Source organism: Ipomoea nil, unplaced genomic scaffold (genome assembly GCF_001879475.1).
Source record: "Ipomoea nil cultivar Tokyo-kokei standard unplaced genomic scaffold, Asagao_1.1 scaffold2779, whole genome shotgun sequence".
NCBI classification, from domain to species: domain Eukaryota; kingdom Viridiplantae; phylum Streptophyta; class Magnoliopsida; order Solanales; family Convolvulaceae; genus Ipomoea; species Ipomoea nil.
In genome coordinates, this window is record NW_017619207.1 from 2,476,487 (window position 1) to 2,502,102 (window position 25,616).

Genomic DNA, 25,616 nt, shown 5'->3' on the forward strand with positions numbered 1-25,616 from the left:
GAAATTTCTTTGTTCCATGGCTCTATCTTGTGTCATTCCTCACAACTTATGACCACTCAAGAATCAATGATCTGAGTTAGCCTTTCGGACAAGTTCCTCTTAGTTGTTTGGATATATTAAACTAGGTAATGATAGTATGTTACGTTCTTGGCATGCATATTTGCTAGTTTTCAATCTGAATTGCTATTCAGAGGATTGTTATCTTCTTCAGTAAGCTCTGCAGCATTCTTTGGAGTTTGGATAATCTTCTTTATAGCAATCAACTTTTCATTACTTACCGGTAACTCAGTTTTGTAACTTCTCTACATCCACCCTTTCCATTGATCTCCAAGAAAGCCAAGTTTTCTACTTTTTTTTTTTTTTTTTTTTTTTTTTTTTTTTTTTTTTTTTTAATTAGATGACTGAAAATATTGTTAAAACATGAGTCTTTCTTCCTCCCTCTAATTAAAAACATTTAGGCGGTGTTTGGTTAGAAACTTTTGTACCCTACTATTAGTTTTGATATTCATTATTATATTTGTTTGTCTACTTTTGTTATCCTATTATTGGAATTAAAACTTTTTTATAATTACTTCTAAACAATGTAATAAAAAATAAAGGAAAAAATGAAAAATAAAAAAGGTAATTGTCTATGCCTTAAATAGGAAGAAGTATCACTAACTTTGTGTAAAAAGTCAATTAGATTCCCAAACTTTTGAAAGTTGCATTTAACACGTTAACATATTAATTTAATGATCCAAAATCCTAATTATGGTCTGTTATAGCAGGTTAGCAGAGGTCCTTCGCAGTTGATCTCTACTCTATATATATATATATATATATATATATATATATATATATATAACTAATTGTATTGACTTTTATTAAATTACTAGCATTTTGTACGCGCGATGCGCGAAAACTTATGCTCAATATTAAAATAAAATACCTAAGATGATCTAGGAAAAACTTATAATTTCATAGCCATATGGCCATATGTTCTAATTAAATTAATTGTTATATAATAATTTTAATAAAATGATAATTAAAAATAGGAATAAGATATGATAGATGTAGGTGTATGGTAAGATTGGTGGACATATTAAATACTAACGGTGTTATAACGGTGTAAGGGTAATTTTGTCCAATACAAATGAAATGTACAACAATTAAAGCAAAATGTATATATTTATTAGCATATAAAAAAGGGACAAAAATCAAGGACATAACTTGCATTGGCACATATTATGTTTTTAGATAGATATTAAATTAAATTGCATATAGAAATAGAGGTAGAGATAGCAGTATTTAAAATTAAGTAACATAATATATATGGGCAACATTCAATCAAATTGACTAAACCATTAAGTTGATAATTATAAAATTTTAAATTTTACTCGTAAAAATTCTTATTCATTCGTCTTTTTGGTTTAATCTAAGTATCATAACTTATTATTCAATTTTAATATTGTCATTCTTATATTGGATAATAATGACTATGGTGGCTAGTAAGTTCGTGTATATCTTTGCATGTCTACATACATAGTATTTATATATTTTCTTACGGACAACCGCCCCCAGATAACTTTTTTGTGCAAAATGTAAAAGATGAAATTACAAATTTAATGATATGAAAATAAGATTCAATTCATTTTAAAAGTCAAAAAATATTGTTGCGATAAACATCATACCGAACAACCGCCCCCGTAAAGAGACTAGTTTATTCCATGTGCTTCCTATCCGATCTGGTAATCCACCATTACCATCCATATATACGCATCTATTTCTTTTAGCTTTATTCTCCCTTACTATATGTAACCTTTAATTTACAGCCCACTCCTCCCCCTTTATTCCTTCCTTAGACCTTAGCTTATAAACGTACGTGTATATAATATTCTTTTTGTCAAATTATGAGTTGTCCTAAACAAATTCATACTATATTTAGATTAATCTTTATTCACATCAGACCGGCTCTATTAAGGAGCAAAATGCTGACTAGATTAATTTTTTTATATAAGACGGAGTTCGAATTCTCGAAATCTCTTAAAGGATGAGAATGCACGGTCATGCACGCCAACCAAACTAGTTACGTGTATATAATATTCGCATGCACATAGTATGTATATCAACCACTCCATTTATTTCTGTCACATATTTACATTCCTTATTAGAGCTATATTTCGTTATTAACCACTCCACAAACCAAACACTTCAATCTCCTTTGCATATATCATTTTGCCACCTTAAGATAAGAATCTATTCCCGGCATTAAAATCTGTCCCGGATATCTCTCCCTCTCTCTCAGATCAATTCTATATTCCATCTCTTGATCAACTTCTCCGATCTTTGTTTCCCTTGCCGCCATGAGCAATTGCAACCAAGGTTTCATCGTCTTTGTTTATTGATTATTGAGGGTTGTTTTTGTTTTAGGAGAATTGATTGTGTTGTTAGTTTGACAGTGGACGTATGTTATTTTGCAGCCACGTGTCCTTTGCCGAGGCCGGAGATGTCGCCGCCAATGATTCCGCCGTTGTTGCAGCCACCGCCGCCACCTCCGGGTTATCCGGTGAGTGATGGTGGCCGAGTTAGTGGTGATGTTTCTACTCCGGGTCGTACTCGGTCAAGGGGTGATGGCTTTTGGAGGGGCTGGTGAGTTTCTCAAATTCTAAGCTTATTTTATCACCAATTTACTAGATAATCTAAAAATTTCACCCAACATTATTTTACTATCGCTGAATACAATTACAGTTAATTGCAACGTGGGTACTTCGATTGTTTTACTTAAGTTCATAACTATTGAAGCACAAAGAGCCTCCATTGAGACTCGACACCATAATCTCCCATAAGAGTAATTGGTGTCATTGGATCACAAGGACCTTGGCTCCCCTAAATATTAAAACATTACTTAATTAGGTCCTTTATTACCATTCTTGTATGTGGACCGCCAAATTCAGTGGCAAACTTATCTTTTCTTCCTCTTCTATGACTCGAATCAACCTCCTTTCTCCAGGAACCCATAATTTTTGCCACTGCAAAGATTGATCGTTCATTTGTATTAGGGATTGCATAGAGGAAAGAAGGGTTTATGAAGTATTTTGACCATGTATTTGGGAATTTTGACTTCTTTTTGCCTTTAAGTTAACTAATTCAATTCAAGTCTTGAAGAGATAGAAAACACAATTTTGCACCTAGCTAGGTTTGATGGTCCACAAACGGGAACGGTAGCAGTCTAACAGAGGACCTAATTACATAATTAACAATTTAGACTTTTAGTGTTTAGAGAATTTTATAGTGTAAAATTTTAGACAAGAAGTCTAATTAAGTAAATGTCCATAGCCGAGGGACCTAATTGGTATTGCTCAATACAACTAAAAGTGTTATTTTGACATATGTTTTATGTTTGAAAGTTTATTTAATAGATGTGATTGATGCAGTTGTGCTGCCTTGTGTTGTTGCTGCCTCCTGGATGCTTGTGTTTGAGCAAAGAAAACTAATACTCTACCAGCAAAGTTGCTTGTATTCTCCTATATATATATATATTTTCTTGGTCCTATATATGTAAGTTGAACTGTGTTGCTTATAATATGGTTGGCAATACTGTCTTCTCCGATTGCTTTTTGCACATTACATATCAGAGATGAATAAGGCTTCCTGATTAGATTTATATTCTATCAATATTATTGTGTACTGCATGTGTTATTAAAAGAAATTTTTTTTTTTTTCCAAATGATTTGTTTGTATTGAACTTTGTTTAATAAATCATACTAAGTGTGGTACAGTTTCATATTCATTCATACAATTAGCTATGATTAAGTTGATCAATCTCATCACTACAATTAATTAGATGAAAGTTGTTGGTCCGGTGGGGGCGGTGGGTAGGGGTTACAAGTCCGGAGGGGTGAATAAACTTGTACGAATTTTGTTTTAAAATAACGATTGGATTTGAAGAAGCCTTGAAGAGTTACTTCTTTGTAACTTCAATGATTCGAGAGTTTTACGCAGCAAAAATAATCCTTGTTAATTAGTTTTGCACATAATTTGTTCTTCAAAGTTTAATGTTTGTGTAAATGATATGCAATAAGTAAAGCAATAATGTAAAAGTTGTCTGTATGGACAACTCAGTTGGTCACACGGGTGAAGTTTAGAAACAATGACCTAGGATCGAGTTTCACTACTGGCAGTGTGAGAGCAACCTCTCAAAGTGAGGGAATTCTTTGTGCACAGTAAGCAAAAGTTTAGCTTCTGTGTTCGCTGAGTTACCATGATTTACGTCTTCCCAGATGTTTTGTCGGGCCAGGGTGGAGGTTTTTCAACTCCTCAATGAGTTTACTCCGCCATATGATGGCCCTTGGGGTTGGAGATTCAATATATTAAAGCCTTGAACTCCACAGGTTTTTCAACTCCTCAATAAGTTTACTCCGTCTCTAGTAGAGATACAAGATATGATTTCTTCAATCTCCAACTAAGAGCTTGGCTTCTTGAATTTGGATCTGAACTTCTTTCGCCGCACAAGTTTCTTGAATATGGATAAGTTCATTTCAACCTTTTCTCCTTTTCACTGGTCTTGCTTGGGTATTGCTTTAAACATTTTTAACACTCATAAAATTTCTTGAATAGACCAACACCTTCATTTGCAGCGAGCTCATAGGGAGGTTTTCATTGCCTGTGACCATTCATCATAATTTTCGTCACCTCGCAGTCGAACTTGCGTGATAACATTCACTATGTTATCATTCGAGTTCAACTCGTAAAGAGAGACAACCATTTTTAATGGTTCTGTTTTCTTTATGTCACCCTCTGCATTCTCTGTGCTTGGTTCTGATGCCATGCATGAGAAATAAAAACACAGTGTAGAACATAAGAAAAGAAAGTAAGAAGGTTTGTTTTCATTGCCAAACCAGTATATACAAATTAACATCCTAGAAAGAAGGAAACTCAAAGATAATATATAACAAGAAAATATTACCAGCTAAATACAAAAGGAATATTACCTAAATAAAAGATAGTTACTAAATATATGAGCGTGAAAATATTCTTCAAAATATTCTCTAATACCATCCTTTAGAGTAAGCAGTCTTGCTAGGTTCAACTAGCCTTTCTTTAATTTTATGAAGGTTGCTAGAATGAAAGAATTATTCTTTGATATATTTTTCTTGATTTTTTTTAAGTGGACATTAGAATTAACATGAGTCTTTTATGGCAAAATGAGAGGCTTATATTGCAATCCATACTATTATTAAAAACAAAATTTTCCTTTCGTGCATTCCCACCCAAACAATAGAAAAAGAAAAATGAAAAAGCAATGGAATTCACTAATTATTACTAATAATAATCAGTAAAAAAAGTCAGCAATAAAAAAAGGGAAATAAAAAATGATCTGTAATTTAGATTAATAAGTTCACTGATTAATACTAATCATGTTAGCAGTAACAAGGAAAAATAAAAAAGAAAACGGAATTCAAATAATAAGGATCTAGAATTAACTTAATAATAATAATAAGGATCCAAAATTGAGCCGTCATAATGTTCGAAAAAATTCTGTAATTCATAATTTTGAATAAAATTACATTATTTGACTATTAAAATTGCACTATAAATATTTTCAAAGCAAAGAACAATTATATCATTGAATATTTTCTATTCTTCTCTGTTATTTTTGTTATTTCTCCATATTGTTTAATAATGGAGTTTGTTTTCGTCTCTGCCTCCGACCTATCCCCAGGACGAGAAAAAGCTCTATAAGGCTCCGATTGATGCGGTGTTACGCTGTTATTTGTCTATGAAATATCAACGCTCTGCGAACAACCAACAAACACTCGAGTGCTTATTTCATGACTCCAGGTGAATTTCTCCCTAATATAGTTATACTTATTGAATATCAAAATATAAGTGTACATCAAGATTTCGCAATAACTGACTAGCAAGTAATTAAATTAATGATATATAACGCAATGCAGATTATCTATATAATGCATTTATACACTTATTTTAGAACATTGAATTTTTGTGATATTGGTTGCATGCAAGGAAGACTCATACTATAGTTTATTTGGCGATTCTTAATATCATATGAAATGGATACTTTGATGAATTATGAAGTATGGGTGGTTTGCCCAATCAACGGTTATGGACATCGCATTTCAACAGTTTGGATGGGCATCATCCCAAAAAGTCATACACTCTATTTGGTAATCTGGAGTGCAGTTTGGATTAACAGTTTAGATATATGATTCATTGTTCCATCTCATACCATTTTTTTTCCTTCAATATATGGATACAAAATGATTGTGGAAAAGAAATAAAATTTTATTCTCTTTTAGACCAAATTAAATTTGATTGAATAATATCAATTCCATTCTTTATGCATTACTATATTTTAAGGTTGTCTTATATTAACTTTCAGCCACTTCATTTTATAATTAAGATTTTTAGTTGTCTTTTATTAATTTTCGATTTTGCAAGAGTGATTTATTGTGAGATTTTTGACAGATTAACTTTATTTTTTCATTTTTAATTTTTCACTAGATTCTTTTCCTCCTAAAATTGTACCATTCACTTTTCTTATTTTATAAAGTTTATCTTTGCTATCATTAAAAGAATATGTTTAATTGATACAAAGTTAATACCAAAAAAAGTAATCTAATCTAATCTAACTCTATAATAAAGCAAGAAAAATTTTCCAATCATTTTTTCCCGCCCATTGGACAAAACGCCGTTGTGCATTTTTATGCAATCATTGTTTCCCGCCCAAGTTAAACTACGTCGTTTTGCAAAAATGTACATGATATAATATCCGGTTCTTTGAATTTGTACGCGTGCCTATTGTCTTTTCGTTTTAGCCGTTTTCTTTATGACAACTCTTCGTATTCTGAAGTGAATATAATTGCTTGAACACTAAAGTCCTTTCGTCTCAAGAAAACCATTTAATGTAGAATACTTGGTACTTTAAACAACATCATTATCATGCTCAGATAACCAATGGTTGAATAAACAAATGGTAACATAATAAAAATAATATATATATATATATATATATATATATATATATATATATATATATATATATATATATATATATATATATATATATATATATATATATATATATATATATATATATATATATATATATATATATATATATATATATATATATAGACACAGACACACAAAGAAGACGCAGAGTTGCATTCTGCAATTAACACATTTTGAAAAGTTGTGTCTTTCCCATACACAAGCGGCTGATCATTCATTTGAATAATGCAACGCTTCAAGGTCTATAAATAATCCTCTTATTGGTGTAAAGTATTCTTGCCACTCGAAAAACTGATTGCTTACAGCCCGATTCTAATATCAGGAAGTTTAACAGAATGCCATCAATGTTCATACTTGTGAAGGACATTAAACCTCAACACCAACTCAGGGCAGTTCGTGTTAGAGCAGTCAGAGTATTCGAAGTGCCAGAGAAACGGGGAGAGGGTAACAGCAGTAAGAGTATGGAAGTACCAATGCATGATGAAGAGGTAATGCTATCTATTTTTGTTCCTTCATCTAACTGATTTCTATTTTTGTCCCTTCATATATCACTAATCTGTGTTTTTGTTTTTCAGGGAAGCTATATTCATGCTAGCATTCTAAAAAAAGATGTGGTGAAATATAGAGAGATATTCAAGGAAGGAAAACTGTACGAAATAAAAAATTTCATTGCTGCGACAAATTATTATGTGTACAAGATTACACAGCATCCATATATGATCAAATTGAACTACAAGACAGAAGTGAAGGAGATAAACTCTTTAGGATTTCCTTTTAAAATGTTTCGATTAAAGAGTTTCAGTTCTTTAAAAGACACTGCAGATGTGAACGACGAGGAACTTATTGGTACTATCTCTTCATTTCTCTCTCTTTTTTTTTTTTTTTAATATCCTATGTTAAGCTGAACTGCTAACAACTTAATGAAAAATTTTCATTTGCCAGATGTTATTGGTCGAGTAATTGAGATCTATAATCCTGTGGATAAGATTATAGGTGGAAAGGCAACCAAACTGATTGACTTTCAGATTGAGGATAATCTGTAAGTACTAATTTATTCCTGTTTTTTTCCTATTAACATCTACTCAGACTTATTTTTTTCTGTTTTTTCCTATCAGTATTGACTTTATTATACTGACATAAATTGGTTTTGGTTTCTACTACTATCATTGCAGTGAGAACACACTGTCATGTACTCTATGGAATGAACATGTTGCATCACTCCTGCCGTATTACAATTGTGATTCAATAGAACCACTCATTGTTGTGATTCAGTGCTGTCGTGCTAAGTTGGTCGGTGGTGAGTTTTTATCCTCCTTCCCATTCTAGCAGCAAATTACTCATTCCAGTCAACTAATGTTTTTTTTTTCCAGGTGAGGTTAGAATCACCAGCTCATATGATGCTACCAAGCTATGGTTTAATGAAGATTTTGAGGAATTTCTAGACTTCAAGTCGAAGTAAGTACACTAATGTAATTCTATAATGTTATCTGTAAGTAAGTTAAGTATTGCATCACATTTTATATAAAAGGCATCAGATTTAATTGCTGGAAGTAATAAGCACTAAGTCAGATTTAAAAACTTAGTATGAAAGGCATCAGATTATAATTTCATCACATGCCTATTTTCTGGAAAAAAAGTTAGTATAAAAGGCAAATAGACAGTTAGGCATATTGGCAAATAGGCCTGAGATTTAACTTTAATCACATTCCACAATAATAAAGCAAGTGAACCTTATTTCAGTTAAGTATGGGCCTGAGATTTGTTTTTAGTCATATGCCAATATTCTGGACCCAAAAAAAGATATTATAAAATGCAAATAGGCAATTAACTAACACACATTACTTACTGTTTTGAGAAATAGGCAGATTAGAATCAATCATTCATGTATTCGCATCATATGTTGAGAAATAGGCAGATTTAAATTTCATACAAAAGTCTGGGCATCAGAATAAAGTTTAATCACATGCCACAAAAATTTTACTGAGTATTTTTATTTCAGTAAATGATGGGCATGGGTATTTATTTTCATCACATGCCAAATTTCTGGAAAAAAAAGTTAGTATAAAATGCAAATAGGCAATTATCAAACACCAATTACATGTTTTTTTTTTGGCAAATATGCATATTACAATCAGGCCACTTTGTTTCATTTGTTCAACTATTGGCATACTTTTATAATATTTGTTCACATGCCAAATATCTGCCAGTCAATATAATGCATGATGTTGCTAATCACTGTTTTTGTTTAAAATGTTTATGAAGTATGAAATCTGAAAAAACTCCCATGAAAAGTTTGAGTACGGGGACTCTGCACTCACAGGATTCTGGCATTAGTGACTTTAAAAGTGGTGGACTCATTGTGACTACCTGCGACGACCTTAAGAAGACATGAGTGGTAAGAAACAGAAACTACTTTATTGACTGTTTATTTAAGATCTGAGTTCCTATGTGTGTTCTATAATTAATTTTTTTACCACTGTAGGATGGGGAATACTATGTTGCTGCTGAAATCTTGGGTTTAGATCTTGATGATGGGTGGTACTATGTGTCATGCATGTCAGCTGGCTGTAATAAGAAATTAAAAGAAGATGGAGGATCACTTGTGTGCACTAAGTGTCATAAGCCATATACTATGGGTACGGTCAGGTATAAGGTGGTCATCATTGCTTTAGACAAGAGTGGAGATGCTCCACTATTGCTTTGGGACAGAGAAGTTGCTGAGCTGGTTGGAATTCCTGCATGCCTATTGTATCAGAAATACAAGGAGGTAGATTTATTAGTACTTACATGAACCTATGTTTTAGTTGTAGATGATCTACTGTAATGTACTAACTCAATCCCAATGGCAGACTGGTGTTGAAGTACCCCCCGAGTTGGATGCTATTGTGGGAATGAAGATGTTGTTTAAAGTAGGTTTAAAATTGGCTCTAAGGCGGGGTAAAAATTCTCCTTTCAATGTGTTGAGGCTGTTAAGGGACGAACATTTGGTCCAGACTTATAGTGACAGGTTTGTCGAGCATCAAGAGCAAGATTTAATCTCAAAGATGCTTGAGGAGGAAACAAACAGTGCAGCGAATTCTGAAGTAAGAATTTCTTACTTAACCTAGATCTATGTTTTTCATTTTTTTATTACCTACTACTAAAACTTACTAATCCATTGTTTTATATACAGGAAGCATCTATAGAAGTAGAGGTTAATAGTCTTGCCTCTATGCAGCCCTCTCAACATGAACCTGATGACACTATGGTCAACTCCTTAGCTACCAAAAGGTCACTCTTGGATGAGTTTTCCTCATCCAAAAGTCGCAAGAGAACAACAGCCCCCAACATCAAGAAGGAGAAGACAGCTTGAATGAACTTCTACTGTGGAAAAAATAATTGTTACTGTTTTTCGGATGTAGACAATTTGATACAATGTTTTTGTGACCTCTGCCTGATGGATTTTTAATTTGTTGTCCTACTAATTCAACGGCTTTATTTTTTTTGTTTGCTAAGGTTGAAATGCTTTGTTTTATTTGATATAACTGTGTTATGATAATATTACATCTCAAATTGACATATCGTATTAGAAAATGTCTTGCTATTTTCTTCACTTCGATTTCAGGTGATTTTCCAGAAATGGTGTAGAAGGGAAAACCAAGTTGACAAGCATAGGAACAAAATGTAAGGCCTTAAAATCTAACTACTGCTAGGTATTTGTAACATGAACCTACCAACAGTGTTGAAGTTTGCCAATTTACATAGTTAGAGTTTTCAATCACCTAAACTCCCTATTTTCATACTTTTTCTTTTCAGGTGTGTTACAAACAAGAATGATCCACTCACAAGTCATTAGAAAGAAGGGATCTGGGACAAGTTTTGTATATCACTGATCTGTATTTTGTTTTGTAAAGTGTACTAGGTTAAGTAGTATACTTATACTATTCTGTAAAAATGCATGCTTTTTAATCACATGCCAAGTTTCTAATAAAAAAAAAACATTAGTATAAGTGCAAATAGGCAATTAAGTAACACACATCCCATGCTTTTTGTATTACACAAGTGTGGGCATCAGATTAAACTTTAATCACGTGCCACAACAAATTTTACTGAACATTTTTATTTCAGTAAACTATGGGCATTAGATTTTTCTTTCATCATATGCCAATTTTCTGGACAAAAAAAGTTAGTAAAGAATGCAAATATGCAATTAACTAACACAGATTACATGCTTTTTTGGCACATAGGCGTATTACAGTCAAGCAAGAAATTTGAGGAAAATAAGCATACTAGAATACATATGCTTCTGAATTTAGTAAAGTATTAACTTATAAGATTTGGTAAAATGAAAGTAATACAAACATTTAAGCAAAAAAAAAAAAAAAAAAAGACCACATTTCCTGAGAATAGTATAAGTATTTCTACTTAAGCATGCAAGCAATACATTTAATTGTATGTAAGACATATAGGACTACAGTTACAGCTATACCACTTAGAATTTATTTTTATATAGTTAGTAAGCGTACCTTAATGACCTGCTAAACACTGAAGCATTCTCTCCACATAGATACTTTCCCGTTACTTTCCAGATTTGCTAAACATCACAAAAGCATTCCCTCCACTACAAATACTTTCCCGTTCCTTTCTAGATCTGCTAACCCTCACAAAAGCTGCCTCTCCACTGCAAATATTTCCCCGTTGGATTTCCTGTGCAAGTATAAAGTCCATAGTTTTATATAAGTATTAAAACTCATCATTGCAACTACTGAAGTATTTGGAAATATATCTGTCTAAAGTACTAATATTCAGTGTTACTTCATAAGTCTTTCTTAAAGAATGAGAATGTAACAAGTTATGCAACATTGAAAGTTCAAGTGGTCGACCAAATAATCAAAATGAAGCCTAATATATACTGTGTACTTACGTTTATAAAGTGAATAAAAAAAAAAACAAATGCTGTAATTCCCCTCAATTAAAGGCAGAAAATTATACAAATTTACTGACTAGAGTATATTTGAAAAAGACTAATTTTCAGTTTGTATAATGTAAAACAAATACAAGGGTAAAATTCAATCAAAGTTTGTCTTACTATTGCTTTAATGTGTGCAATGACCAAAATTACAAAATATATACCATCATGGGCATAACAACTATTGAAAATACACCAAATCAAGTATATAATGTGAACCTAATCTGTGAGATGAACGACCTTCATTCTTCGTCGTCTACATGCTCGCTTTTGGGTTATTATCTGCTCTCAAATGCCTCTAAGTCATCATTTATTTGCCTATATAAAAAAAATGGAACACAGACATTATAGCTTCTGTTAATAACTGCAAACAAATTTTTTTTGGTAGCAAATTAAAAGAAGTAATTAATACAACATAGAAGGTGTGTGAAACTAACAGTTACTCATTGTTATTGAAAAAAAACAATGATTTGGATATTAAATATAACAAGTAATTTTTACTATCATTACATAGGATAAAAAACCCTTCATTTCCAGTGCGGATATCAAGAAATCAAACAGTTAAATTACTTCAGCAAAGCAGTCAGACAATTTCATAGCTCATACAACACATTATATTCAAAACTTCTGTTTCAGCAAAAAAAAATAGACAAGCTAATGAGGCAGATTACCAAGTCAACTATTCTAGGCATCAAAAGGAAATCACAGGAAGAAAACAAAGGTATTTTTGAAACTTATCTTTTTCAGAGTTGCAAATCCCGCTAAAATGAATTCAACAGTCTGCTTAGCTATTTTGTATCTGCTATAGATTGCCTCTCATTGCTCCAAAGTATTGTCCTCTCAGTTTATATGACAAAAAAATTGAACCAGTTAACCAAGTTGTATGTTTAATACTACAATTACATGTTTTACAAAATGAAATTCTAACATTATATATACGAAATAGTCACAGTTCTATAGATTAACAGTAAAACGAAATCAACTTATAACCACAGCTAATATGAATCATTCAGACGATATAGGCATAGGCGAGTATCGCGACCTAGACGCGATTTGATAATAAATGTACAAATTCTGTGGCCGTGAAGAGATGAAGGCAAAAGAGTCATAGTAGGATGATGTAGGTAGAGGATTGAGAGAGAGACCGTGAAATTGTTGAAGAGATTTTGAGCTATGAGATCTGTTCGGACAAAGAGAGGAGAAGGCTGTCAACGCTTCTCCTCATCTCTTATCTCTTCTCAATTGGACCGAAGAAAAATAATATATATATATATATATATATATATATATATATATATATATATATTTATTTATTTATTTATTTATATTGTAATGTTCAGTAATTTATTTCATAAGGTTAGGCTGTTTTATAAAAATTACAAATCTATGTTCTAAAATATTAAAATAAGTTATGTTATGTGTATTTAATTTATAAAATAGATATTTATGATATATAATATTTAATTATGGTTTTATTCGTGGTTCACGGTCAATTGTAGTCCAAGGTACACAACATTTTTTGGTCCATGGACCACCATGTAATTTGCCTTTTAATGTGTGTCTTACTGACACTAATTACATGAATATGTTGTACCGGGTTAAAATTGTAAGGGCGTTATGTGTACCAAAATCTGAATAAATTTTAAAATACGAGATTTTGATTTTTATGATAATGTTACTCATTGTCCACACAAAATTGTCCAGGATGATCCGTTGCATAAATTTTAATATAATTTATGCCTTATAATTTCTGCCTTTTCAATTATAAAATTGTGTAGACAAAAATTGAAATTAATTATGTGATGTGTAATTAATTGGTAAACTTTCGAATTTTTTTAATTTATTATGTTATGTGTACTTAATTCATAAGTTTGCTACTTATGTTATTTTAATCTTCTGAATAGTACATATTATACAGTAAGTTGATGGAACAACAAATATTTTGTCTTTTAATTTTAACGTTATTTATATCATTTACAAGTTTATGTGGTTCAATTTCAATTTTTTTAGGTTATGTGATATGAATTTATATAATGTCATAATTTTTATTTTTATAATTTGTTATTCTATTTCACAGAAAATACTTGCTTGACTTCCTCAGCAACAAATAATGATTCGCATAATATAGAGCAACCTACAACATTGCGTCGAACACGACCTTCAATTGCAGGGTGTTTGACTGAAAATATCACACCATTGAGTAACATCACAAATGGTAAATCATTTACAATTGAGTGATATACATTGATTGTGAATGTACATATCCTGTTTATTATATTATGGATCGAATATTATTGTCAAATTATTTACTTGTATTAATCTTATAAGGCATCTTTACGTTTATGAATTATATATGATTACAGTAGGTTCTTCCCAAACACACGTAATTTCTTCCAACCGGCAAGGAATTTTTCTTGAAGTGAAACAAAACACAATATCAACCATACCTGAGTCTTGCTTAACTGGTAACGTCGTAGACTAATATGTTATATAATCTTAAAACATTTAAAAGATATGTATATTTGTTAATTTGATTATTGTATTAAATTTAGGTTGTAGATCACCACGTCAAGTTCATATTGGTAAAACAATACATGGTTCGACAATTGAAGAAGGACATGTAATTCAAAGAGATTTGCTATCAGCCTTTGAAGAGGAGTCTGTCCCTTTACGTCTACAAATTCGCAATAACGCCATACCAGGTAAAATTACTAACCAAATATGTTTGTAACGAATTATACTAAACTCAAATTGAACGCTTTCATCCAGTTCATATTCATTTATAGTAATGTTTATATATTCAGATTTAAACATTCCGATTGACGATGAGGAATCTATCTCTTTACGCATCCCAATGCCAAACCCGTGCATACCAGGTACTCTTACGACCTGTATCTTTTCGTAACGAACGCTACCATAGTCAAATTTAACACTTGCACATTCTATTAGTTAATTATATTTTTTTGGTTCGTATACAGATTTAAACATAACAATTGCCGATGAAACGCATAACTTCGATACCGGAACATCCTCTGTTCATGCAAATGGTATTTTTGTTCGTATACATATTTAAACATAGCGATGCATGTACACTTTTTATGGAAGAATATTTAAACAACAATTTGTTTGCAGAAGAGTATTATGATTTCGGTGATGCAAGCAATAGTTGTGTCCATTGTGGGGCGTTGTTTTGGTTCGAGGAAAGGAAGAAAAACTATTCCTCTAAAGGTCCAACGATGTTTCCATTGTGCTGCAACAATGGCAAGATTAAGTTACAGGAGAATGCGTTGCCACCTAAAGGTATATTTGAGCTATTTTTCGGCAATGATGAATTATCAAAAAAATTCCTCCAAGACATTAGAACATACAACGCCATGTTTTGCTTCACATCAATGGGCGGAAAGATAGACAAGAGCTTGAACAAGGGTGGAGCACCAACGGTGTTCAGGTTAAGTGGTCAAAACTATCACTTAATGGGCGGCCTCCTACCAGAAGACGGAAAAGAACCACATTTTGCTCAGTTGTACATATACGATACGGCAAATGAAAAGAACAACCGTATAAAGGCTGTGAGGTAAGCATAGAACTTTTTTTCCTATTAAAATGTGATGTTTTATCTATCAGCTTAGCAATTCATTGATGCGTGATTGTAGGGGTAGAGTTGATCAAGATGACATTCACGTAGAAATAGTGAATGTCATTCAGAAGGAGTTGGACCAAAATAATGTTTTGGTTCAGTCTTTTCGGATGGCTAGATCTGAGCTTGATAGTAACCCATGCGCTGAAGTCAAAATAAAGTTATTGGGGAAGTGCACTAGAGATGCAAGGACATACAACCTGCCTCAAGTGTCCGAAGTAGCAGCTTTAATAGTTGGAGATCTGGATACCAGTATTGGTGATCGTGATATTGTTGTTCAAGCTAAAGGTGGGCAATTGCAAAGAATTAGTGAATTAAATCCTTCATACCTCCCACTACAATACCCCCTGTTGTTTCTATATGGTGAAGATGGATATCGGGAAGACATTGCATTCTCTAACGTACATAGCATTCGTTCAGCTGGTGGTTAACAGAGGATTAGTCCTAGGGAGTATTTCTGCTATCGGTTACAGACAAGAGGTTCTATTACCACATTGCTATTTGCAAAGCGCCTGTTACAACAGTTTGTGGTAGATGCATACACGATAGTGGAGTCTGGAAGACTCATTTATATCAGGACACATCAAAAAATCTTAAGATGTGAATCATACAGTGGATTGACTGATGCTTTAACCAGGGGTGAAGTAAACCCTGCAGCACAAGGTCGAAGAATAATACTACCCTCAAGTTTCATAGGTGGTGCTCGGTACATGATACAAAACTACAAAGATGCCATGGCAATATGTAGATGGATTGGTTATCCAGATTTATTTATAACATTTACATGCAACCCAAAGTGGCCTGAGGTACAACGTTTTCTAAAAGATCGCAGGTTGAAAGCCGAAGATCGACCTGACATAATCTGCCGTTTGTTCAAGATGAAGTTGGATTCTTTGATTGCTGATTGTCGAAAGAATAAACTTTTTGGCTCTGTTGCTGGAGGTAATATTTTAGTTTCAGTTCACATTCTTGTGTTTACAATTAAGAATAATTACCATACATTGATTTTTTTGGGGTTTCTGTTACAGTTATATATACAATTGAGTTCCAAAAGCGGGGTCTCCCTCATGCTCATATGTTGCTTTTTTTGGGAAAGAATCAAGACGTTAGTGATGTTGTTACGCTAGATAAGATAATTTCTGCAGAGATACCAGATGAAAAGACAGATGTGTAATATTACAAAGCGGTGGAGGAATTTATGATGCATGGGCCATGTGGAAAAGCAAGGACAAATTCTCCCTGTATGGTAAATGCACGATGCTCGAAACATTTTCCTAAGAGATTTGTTGAGAGTTCTACATTTGATGCTGATGGATACTCGGCATATAGAAGGAGAGACAACGGCAATATAGTTACAAAGAACGGGATCGCATTGGACAACAGGTATGTTGTACCACACAATAGACATTTATTGCTTAAGTATAAGGCTCACATAAATGTGGAGTGGTGCAACCAGTCACGCTCAATCAAGTACCTGTTCAAGTACGTTAACAGGGTCATGACAGAGTAACTGCAGAATTCTACAACACAACCAGTGATGAAGAAAAGGGGAAAGCAATAGATGAGATCAATATGTACTACGATTGTAGGTACATATCACCATGTGAAGCAGTTTGGCGTTTGTTTGGTTTTGATATACAGCTTAGGGCGCCTTCAGTTGAAAGGTTAAGCTTTCACCTTCCAAATCAACAGAGCGTGATATTTTCAGATGACGATCCTGTCGAGAACATTGTAAATAGACCAACAATAGCACAAAGCATGTTCTTAGAATGGTTTGAAGCGAATAAAACTTTCCTAAATGCAAGAGAGCTAACTTATGTTGAAATGCCCACAAAATTCGTTTGGAAGAAAGATATCCGAAAATGGCAACCAAGGAAAAAAGGTTTCTCAATTGGTCGGATATTTTATGTTCCCCCAGCTACTGGCGAAATATTTTATTTGAGGTGTCTCTTGAATAAAATACATGGGCCTACAAGTTTTGAAGATATCAGGACTGTAAATGGTGTCATCTATGACTCATTTCGAGACGCGTGTTATGCAAGAGGTTTAGTTGATGATGATAACGAATATGTTGATGCAATTGAAGAAGCCAGTCATTGGGCGTCAGCAGATCAACTGAGGAGACTATTTGTTACATTGCTAATGAGCAGTTGCATGGGTAAACCGGAAAGTGTTTGGTATGCTGTGTGGCCACATTTGTCAGATGATGCACAATTCCATATCCGGAAACAATTGCACAATAGAGGTACTCATACATTCCACCACTACTTTTCGTTATATTTACATCACCATATAAAGTTAACTTAAATGTAGGGATGTTAAATATTAAATTCTATATAACCTTATGCAGATTTTGTGTTGACCGATTCGCACAAGATGAACTTTGCTTTAGTGGAGATTGAAAAACTATTATCTATTCATGGAAAGAGTTTGAAGGACTATCCTGAAATGCCTGCTGCAAGCTGTACCGCATTACATATTATATCGAACAGGTTTATACAGGAGGATTAGCATACGACTATGTGGAACAAGAGAAAGGATCATCCAGCCTCGGAATCCCAGTAGTTTGCGACATTGGCGTAGAGCTCCGGCAGGGGAATAGGAGCTGGGAGAAAGTGAACCAATGGTCGATGACCAATCCATGAGTCGAGCCAAAAAACGCGTATTCTTTCCATTTTTCACCTGTTTTCGGACTCCTTGCAGAAGAATATTACTGGCATTCACGATTCCTTTCCAAGCATTTGAGCTTCCGGGCTTGTTCTGCCAGGTATGGGGGTCATTGTTGAATTTGGTGTATTTTGCGTTCATTAAGTTTATCCATAGGTTGTCCTCCTATGCATGTAACCTCCACCCGAGTTTGGTTAAGAACGCTTTGTTCAGCGCCCCCAGCCTCCTAATACCCATGCCACCCAACTCATTCTCAAGAGTCACCGTGTCCCAAGCCTAGAACGTCTATGCTCCTCGGTCGAGCCCCAAATGAAATTGCGAACCATTCTTTGCAGCTGTGTGATAACCCCAGTAGGGAGGTAGGTCGTTTGCATTGTATAAGAGGGGATGGCTATTAGGACAGCCTGGGCTAATACCCTTCTACCTGCTAGAGAAAGAGATTTGGCCTTCCATCCCGATAATCTGCCCTAAACTTTATTTAGCAGGCTAGAAAACGTTTCATTTTTCAATCTGACATGGAAGGATAGAATTCCCAGATAGTTTCCCAGGTTGTCAGTTCTAGGAATACCAAGAACCTCCGAGATGGCTAATTGCTCAATAAACTGCGTGTTCTTTGAAAAGAAGACTTGGGACTTTTGAAAGTTTACCTTCTGACCAGAGTGAGTGCAGAAGAAGTCTAACACCCGTTTGATTAGCACCGCCTGTTGTAATGTAGCTTTCGCAAAAAGGAGCATGTCATCCGCAAAGAACAAGTGTGTCACTTCCGGTCCATTCCTTGTTATCTTTATGCCTTTCCAGCTCTTTGAGGTTACCTTCTCATTGATCAGATGGCTCAGCCGCTCAATATATAGGACGAAAAGGAGGGGCGAGATGGGATCGCCTTGACGGATGCCTCGGGTTGGTCTGAACCAGTGGGATCTCTTTCCATTACACTGAACTGCTAATCGGGAGGTTGATATGCATGACAGAATGTTCCTAATCCAATCTCGGTTAAATCCGATTAGTTCTAGAGTGGATTTTACAAAGTTCCAAGACAGCCTATCATAAGCTTTCTCAAGGTCGATCTTGAGAATCATCCAACCGGTTGTGCCTCTTTTGGTTTTCATCGAGTTGAGTACTTCTTGGTAAGCTAGGATGTTGTCTGAACACTGCCTTCCCGGTATGAAGCTCGTTTGGTGACTTCCAACCAATTTTCGCATAGTTGACTTTAGTCTTGTGGTCATGATCTTTGTTAGAATCTTGTAAACAATATTACAGAGCCCAATCGGCCTCAACTGTTTCACCGAGTCTGGGGACGGGACTTTGGGTATTAGGACCAGGATGGTGTCATTACATCCTTCTGGCATCACTCCATTGATGAAAAATGACGTTGCAAATTTGAAAATGTCTTTCCCTACTGTGCTCCACGCTTTTTGAAAAAACCCCGCATGGAAGTCGTCTGGCCCTGGTGCTTTGCTCGGGGACATGTCAAATAGAGCCTCTTTTACCTCCTCCGGAGAGACAGGTGCATTAAGTCGGCACCAAATTGCTTGGTGGAGGATCGGGAACTTTCCTGGAAATACTCCTTGGACGGCTACATTATCATCTGAAAATAAATCTTCAAAATACCTGCAAACATGGTTAAGAATTAGATCTTCATCCATAATCCAATTACCTTCGTTATCCTTTAAACTGCTAATTCTAGAACTTCCCATTTTTGACTGTCGTAGCGATATGGTAGAACCTTGTGTTTCGATCACCCGAAACTATCCAATTCTCCCTGATCTCTGGAACCACAGCAACTCCTCTTGATAGAGGATATCCTCCAGTTCTTTGCGTAGTTTCTTGTCCAATCTAAGCAGGTTTTGGTTAGTGTGGCTAGTCAGTCTTCTTTGGACCCCATCAATTCGGGCTAAGACCTTTTTTTTTCCTAATGAAAATGTTGCCAAAGACTGACTTGTTCCAGTCTGATAGCTTATCTGCCATGTTGGTCTTACTGGTTTCCAAGTTCTCCCCAGCTTCCCAGTTTTGCTGAATAAACTTTAGAAACTCAGGATGTGTTGCCCAAGCCGCATTGTATTTGAACTGTTTAATCGTAAAACTTGATTTAGGAGGCTCCAATCTGATTAGTAATGGACTATGATCCGATGATATTCTTGGCAGGTGAATAACATCTGCATCCGGGAATTGAAACCTCCAATCCATGTTGCATAGTGCTCTATCGAGCCTTGCCCCCTTAAAGGTAGTGTGAATTTGTCCCCTCACCCATGTAAATTTTGATCCAGAATAACCAAGATCTAACAGTCCTTATTTATTGATCCATTCCGTGAACCCTGCACATCTAGCTAAAGAGAAGCTGCCAGAATTAGAGGTTTCATTGCTACAAGTAACGGAGTTATAGTCGCCAGCCGAGAGCCAGCTACCGCATGAACTCAGCTCGCAACGAGAGAGTTCTGAAAAGAGCTCCCTTCGAAGGGACACGTGAGGACTACCATAAACTAAAGACAAAAACCATGGTTGTGAGCCGACTTTGTCAACTCTTACATTGATAAACTGGGGATGGGTGGTGAGGATGTCAATTGAGACAGAGTCTCTCCAGAACACCCAAATGCCACCCGAGAACCCAAAGGATTCTACCCTAAGCCAATCATCAAAACCAATTCGAGAGCAAATGTTGTCGGCCTGGACCCCAGATACTTTTGGCTCCAGTAAACAAAGAATAATAGGCTTATACACAGAGAGGAAATTCATCAGTGTACGGAAAAACTTTCGTGATGCTGCCCCTTGACAATTCCATACGATTATATTCATAATAAAATAATGGGAAAGGAGGGAGCTCAAAGGAGCTCCTGGGGATCACCATCAAAGCCAAATTGGCTTTGGACACCCTCAACATCATCCATAGCACAATCAAAATAGGCAGCCCCATCTTCAAGAGGGTTCCCTGGGCGACGGTCACCTGGATCGATAGGGGATCCAATAAGGATCCCTTTACCGCGGTGCTGCATAGTGGTTCTAGTAATTGATTTCCCTCCATTATAGCCTCTAACCACCACATGGTCGACCTCAGCAGCCGCTCTCCTAGGAGTGTTGATTGAACCGGAATTGCCACCCCGCAGATGTTGTGATCTTGGCTGCCTTACCCTGTCTTGGTTTGGTGATATGGGATTAGAACCTGGTCTTTCCATAGTGCCTTTGGATGACATCCTTGAGGTGACAATGGGTCTAGGTCTGGCTGATTGGTCTTCAGTATACTCAACAGCTTGGTCGGCCGGTGTTTCACCCCTGGGATCCTCGCCTAACCCATCAAGAGGTGCAAAGCGTGTGTTGAAAAGCTGATTCTCGTAAATCTTTGAAGCCCCTCCAGACTTGTTCTTGGGTGGTGATTGGCCATGGGGCTGTCCACCTCGATTAGGATTTCTTCGTGGTTGTCTTCTTTCCTTCCACGTGACTAACATCCATGAACCATAGTCATCCGCTAGGGCTACCTTCTTCGCTTGTGGTTTCTCCATTAATGGTGGTTCAAACAGTTGATCACCTTTTTCCAGATTGGGTATTGCGACATCATCCGCCTCTTTATCAGTTGTCTTCTGCTCTTTTCCTCCTAGTCCACATTGCTCTCTCTTGTGTCCATACACACCACACTTGAAGCAGACTAAGTGGAGGCCTTCATATTCAATCGGTACTTCTCCATGGCTATAGTGAATTTCGATCTTAAGGGTTTTGTGATGTCGACTTCGACGCAGATTCGGGCAAATTTTCCCCTTGTTGATAGGGAAGTTGTATTGTCGATCTTTACTGGTTCACCAACACTCTTGCCTATTTTCCAAAGGAAGTCATCATCAAAGTACTCCATTGGGAGAGTTGGGAGCCTTACCCATGCCAAAATTTTCTCTGTTTTGTTCGACGCCGGATTAAAATTCGGCACCCATTGCTGCACAATTACGTAGTGGTCCAATATCATCCATGGTCCCTCAAATCTTGCAAAGTCATAATCCCATTCGGATTCAAACCTGGCTACGTAATAGTCGTATTCCAAGTCGATCAGGTCCATGCTTGCCTCCGATCTCCGTAGCGTCTCAAGCCGCCGGCGGAGGTAATTATAGCCAACCGTTCGTCCCAACACTCGAATGATAAGGGAGCACCGCCATGGGGCTCTTAGCCTTCTTTTTTCTTCCTTTGTGACTGGGATTCTTGGACATAGAACATCCTCCTGCATGTCGTCGTCTTTGTCATCGGAGACTTCTTGGTCATCAACTTCCTTCTCGGCTGCCTTTGCCCAGGGCTGATTCTTCAAGATTTGGCTATAGGCCGGACGGTTGCCCAGATTGACCTCCAGAGGGCGATTTGACTCCGTGTTCTTGATAGGATTCTGGACCGTGTCATGATCCATCATCCCCCCGCTATCCTCCAGTCGAGATTCAGACCGTTTCGTCTTCTTCGATGTCCGTTCAAGTGGTTCTTGAACTTCCGATTCCGTCTGGCCGGTGTCTAGCATAACAGGTGTCGAGAGCATATTTTCTCACAGAAGTGTAATATTACTTGCTGGAGTGAAATCGAAGAAGTTTTAGTCTTTGTAGCAAAGGATTGTGTTGTTTTTAAGAGTTTTTTTTCGCTATCTTTGTTGTCGTCGCGGGAGGGTTTTGGGAGGAAGAAGACGATTTCTACCTTTTTGAACGTAAAGTTTGTCGATAATGCCCTTCGCGTGTTTGGTTTGATGATATTTTGTTGTGTAGTTACAATTTTGCCACTGCGTCCTAAGCAATAGCAAAGCCGTTGATTTTAGATGATTAATGGCCCTGATCTATTAGCATTTTGTTCCTGGGCAGTTATTCGCACAGGAGTGCGGCCCACTATATACGTATACTTTGTCCAATCGTTATACCGTGCACTAGGGCGCACATAGCAATGTGCACAGGAAAAAGTCCAAAACGACGTTGTTTTAGGCCAGAGCTCACAATGGCTACTTTGCACGGTATAATTTGCGTTACCTTACCTAGGGTTTCATTTTGAGTTTGGCAGAGAGAGAAGATGGTCAAGTTTCTGAAGCCAAACAAAGCCGTGATCTTCCTGCAAGGGCGATACGCCGGCAGAAAGGCGGTGATCGTGAGGTGCTTCGACGACGGCACTCGCGACCGTCCCTACGGCCACTGCCTCGTTGCCGGGATCACCAAGTACCCGAAGAAGGTGATTCGTAAAGACTCCACCAAGAAACAGGCGAAGAAGTCCCGCGTCAGGACCTTCGTCAAGCTCGTCAACTACAACCACATCATGCCCACTCGCTACACGCTCGACGTCGACCTCAAGGACGCCGTCACGCAGGACTGCCTCCAGTCCCACGACAAGAAGGTCTTCGCCGCCAAAGAGGCCAAAGCCCGGTTTGAGGAGCGGTTTAAGACTGGGAAGAACCGCTGGTTTTTTTCCAAACTCAGGTTTTGAGTTAGATTCGGTGTTTACTGCGTTCTCCAAATTCTTTCAATCATATATTTTTAATAGATTGTTGAATTTCAATTATAAGCTATGAACTTAATTGGTAGTATTTCGTAGCTTTGTTTTGCTCTTCGTTTGATCATCATCTCTAAATGCCATTGTGATGGAATTGAAGGTTTATTCATTATAGCTCTGTTTCACGGCTTTCTTCATTCCATTTTCACAATTGTTCTTGTTATTGGAACTGTTGTTTTGGATTCATTTGTCAGTGCTTTTGAAAATGCAACTTAAATAACCTTATTCATGTAGAGCTATGTTGGTGTAGTTGGCAAATGATTTTAGAATAATCCTTGAAATTTCCTTTCTTGGCATCTTGCTGTAGTTTTAACATTTTAAACTATATATATATATATATATATATATATATATATATATATATATATATATATAAAATTTATGTTTGCCAACCTATTGAAATTTGGTTTCCGGTCAAGGAAATATTACCTAATTTGATACGTAAGTTGGCTCTTGAGTGTAGTTCGATGGAGGAATGTGATCTATTTGTGATAGAACTTTTTGAATTAGGAAATAGGGAAAACACAAGATGGAAAGCATGGGGTTTGTATTGATAGCTATCATATGTGCTTATGTTCATGTAATTGTTTGTCAGCTAAAGTTTGGTTAACCTCACAATCTTTAGCTATAGCTTTTGAAATTATAACCTGATGATATAATTCGAATTGCTCCAGAAAGCAGATTTATCTCACTTTTTATGAAACCTAGTACTTGTAGCCAATTTGTACATTAACTGGAGAAGTTGTTCCAGGTAGATTCTCTTCATAAGAAAGGATTGAGAATTATGATTAAGGGTGTGTTTGGAAACTAGGAAAATGACTTTTGGAAAATGAGTCTCCTTTCAAGTGTCTGGTTGATTCCAGAAAATTTTCTTGGTGTGTTTGGTTCATTTTTCAGAAAGTGAGTTGCTGAAATATGTTGTTTTAAAAACATTTTAGAGAATGGTGATAACACTTTCTCAGTAGCACTGATAATAGTCTATGACTATTGCCATGCTTATTTCTTCTCTATCAGAGCAGCCATTGTTCAGTTTTAGACATACCAAATGTGTGTGTGAAAATGTGAAATAGGTGAAATATCCTGAGTAGCTATACTCTGCTGCATTCTCAAGTTGTACTTTTGGTAAGGTGCTTACATTGGGTTTGAAAGAAAATAAAAGGCGGGGGACGGGCTGAAAGGCTGCTCATGCCACTAGGATTTACATCCTCAAGTGACTCTTGGGGTGGGGAACCAGAGGCTAATATTAGTTTGGCATAAGCTAAGGAACCTATGTATTAAAAAATAAAAGACATTATAGCACGTATGGTCCATGGAAAAGGTTTTCTGCCATCAACTAACCATTTTTTTTTTTTCAAATTAGAGAATTGGTTTTAATAGTTATCCAATTTTTCGAAAAATAGAGAAATGGTCTCTATTTCCTAATTTGAAAAGTCAAATGACAGGTACAGATGTTCTTCCTTTTCTATTTTATTATTTTTATTTTTAAACTGACTCTGTTTATCAAACAGAGTCAGTCTTGGATAGCCAGATCATTACCAACATCAAAGAAGCTTCAGGTTCCTCCAATGAATTGAGCTTCAATCTTGTAACACAATTTGCGATTTAAGTTTCTTTTAGCATTGCTAGGAAAGTTGTTTCTATGTCTGACTGTAAAGAATGTTTTATCATTCTATTATTGATCTTTATTGTAACTGTTTCAACTTATGATTAATGAATTAGCTCTTTATTTTCAATATATATATATATATATATATATATATATATATATATATATATATATTATTAATAAACGCATCATTCAGTTTTTAATTGAAATGCCATGCCTAGAGAATCTATAGCAATGAATTCTTTTTTTTTTCTCCTTTT

The 25,616-nt window shown here is 35.6% G+C and overlaps 4 protein-coding genes across 4 annotated transcripts; all 4 read left to right on the plus strand.

The window, feature by feature from the left end:
• Window positions 1-2,106: 2,106 nt before the first annotated feature.
• LOC109157236 (cysteine-rich and transmembrane domain-containing protein A-like) lies at window positions 2,107-3,702 on the plus strand. Its single transcript, XM_019305136.1, has 3 exons — window positions 2,107-2,361; window positions 2,460-2,628; window positions 3,414-3,702. The coding sequence occupies exons 1-3, from the start codon at window positions 2,343-2,345 to the stop codon at window positions 3,457-3,459; spliced, it is 234 nt and encodes a 77-aa protein (XP_019160681.1). The 5' UTR covers window positions 2,107-2,342; the 3' UTR covers window positions 3,460-3,702.
• A 3,647-nt stretch (window positions 3,703-7,349) lies between these two features.
• On the plus strand, window positions 7,350-10,366 carry LOC109157306. The gene is made up of 9 exons (XM_019305206.1): window positions 7,350-7,502; window positions 7,590-7,860; window positions 7,957-8,053; window positions 8,187-8,311; window positions 8,385-8,469; window positions 9,277-9,373; window positions 9,497-9,781; window positions 9,864-10,097; window positions 10,187-10,366. Exons 1-9 carry the CDS (start codon window positions 7,350-7,352, stop codon window positions 10,364-10,366), a joined length of 1,527 nt encoding a protein of 508 aa, XP_019160751.1.
• A 2,253-nt stretch (window positions 10,367-12,619) lies between these two features.
• Window positions 12,620-16,773, plus strand: LOC109157307. The gene is made up of 9 exons (XM_019305207.1): window positions 12,620-12,683; window positions 14,040-14,177; window positions 14,515-14,664; window positions 14,767-14,838; window positions 14,941-15,009; window positions 15,095-15,536; window positions 15,616-16,000; window positions 16,124-16,541; window positions 16,628-16,773. Exons 1-9 carry the CDS (start codon window positions 12,620-12,622, stop codon window positions 16,771-16,773), a joined length of 1,884 nt encoding a protein of 627 aa, XP_019160752.1.
• A 6,459-nt stretch (window positions 16,774-23,232) lies between these two features.
• Window positions 23,233-23,983, plus strand: LOC109157244 (60S ribosomal protein L27-3-like). Its single transcript, XM_019305154.1, has one exon. It carries the CDS (start codon window positions 23,277-23,279, stop codon window positions 23,682-23,684), a length of 408 nt encoding a protein of 135 aa, XP_019160699.1. The 5' UTR covers window positions 23,233-23,276; the 3' UTR covers window positions 23,685-23,983.
• The last annotated feature ends 1,633 nt before the right edge of the window (window positions 23,984-25,616 follow it).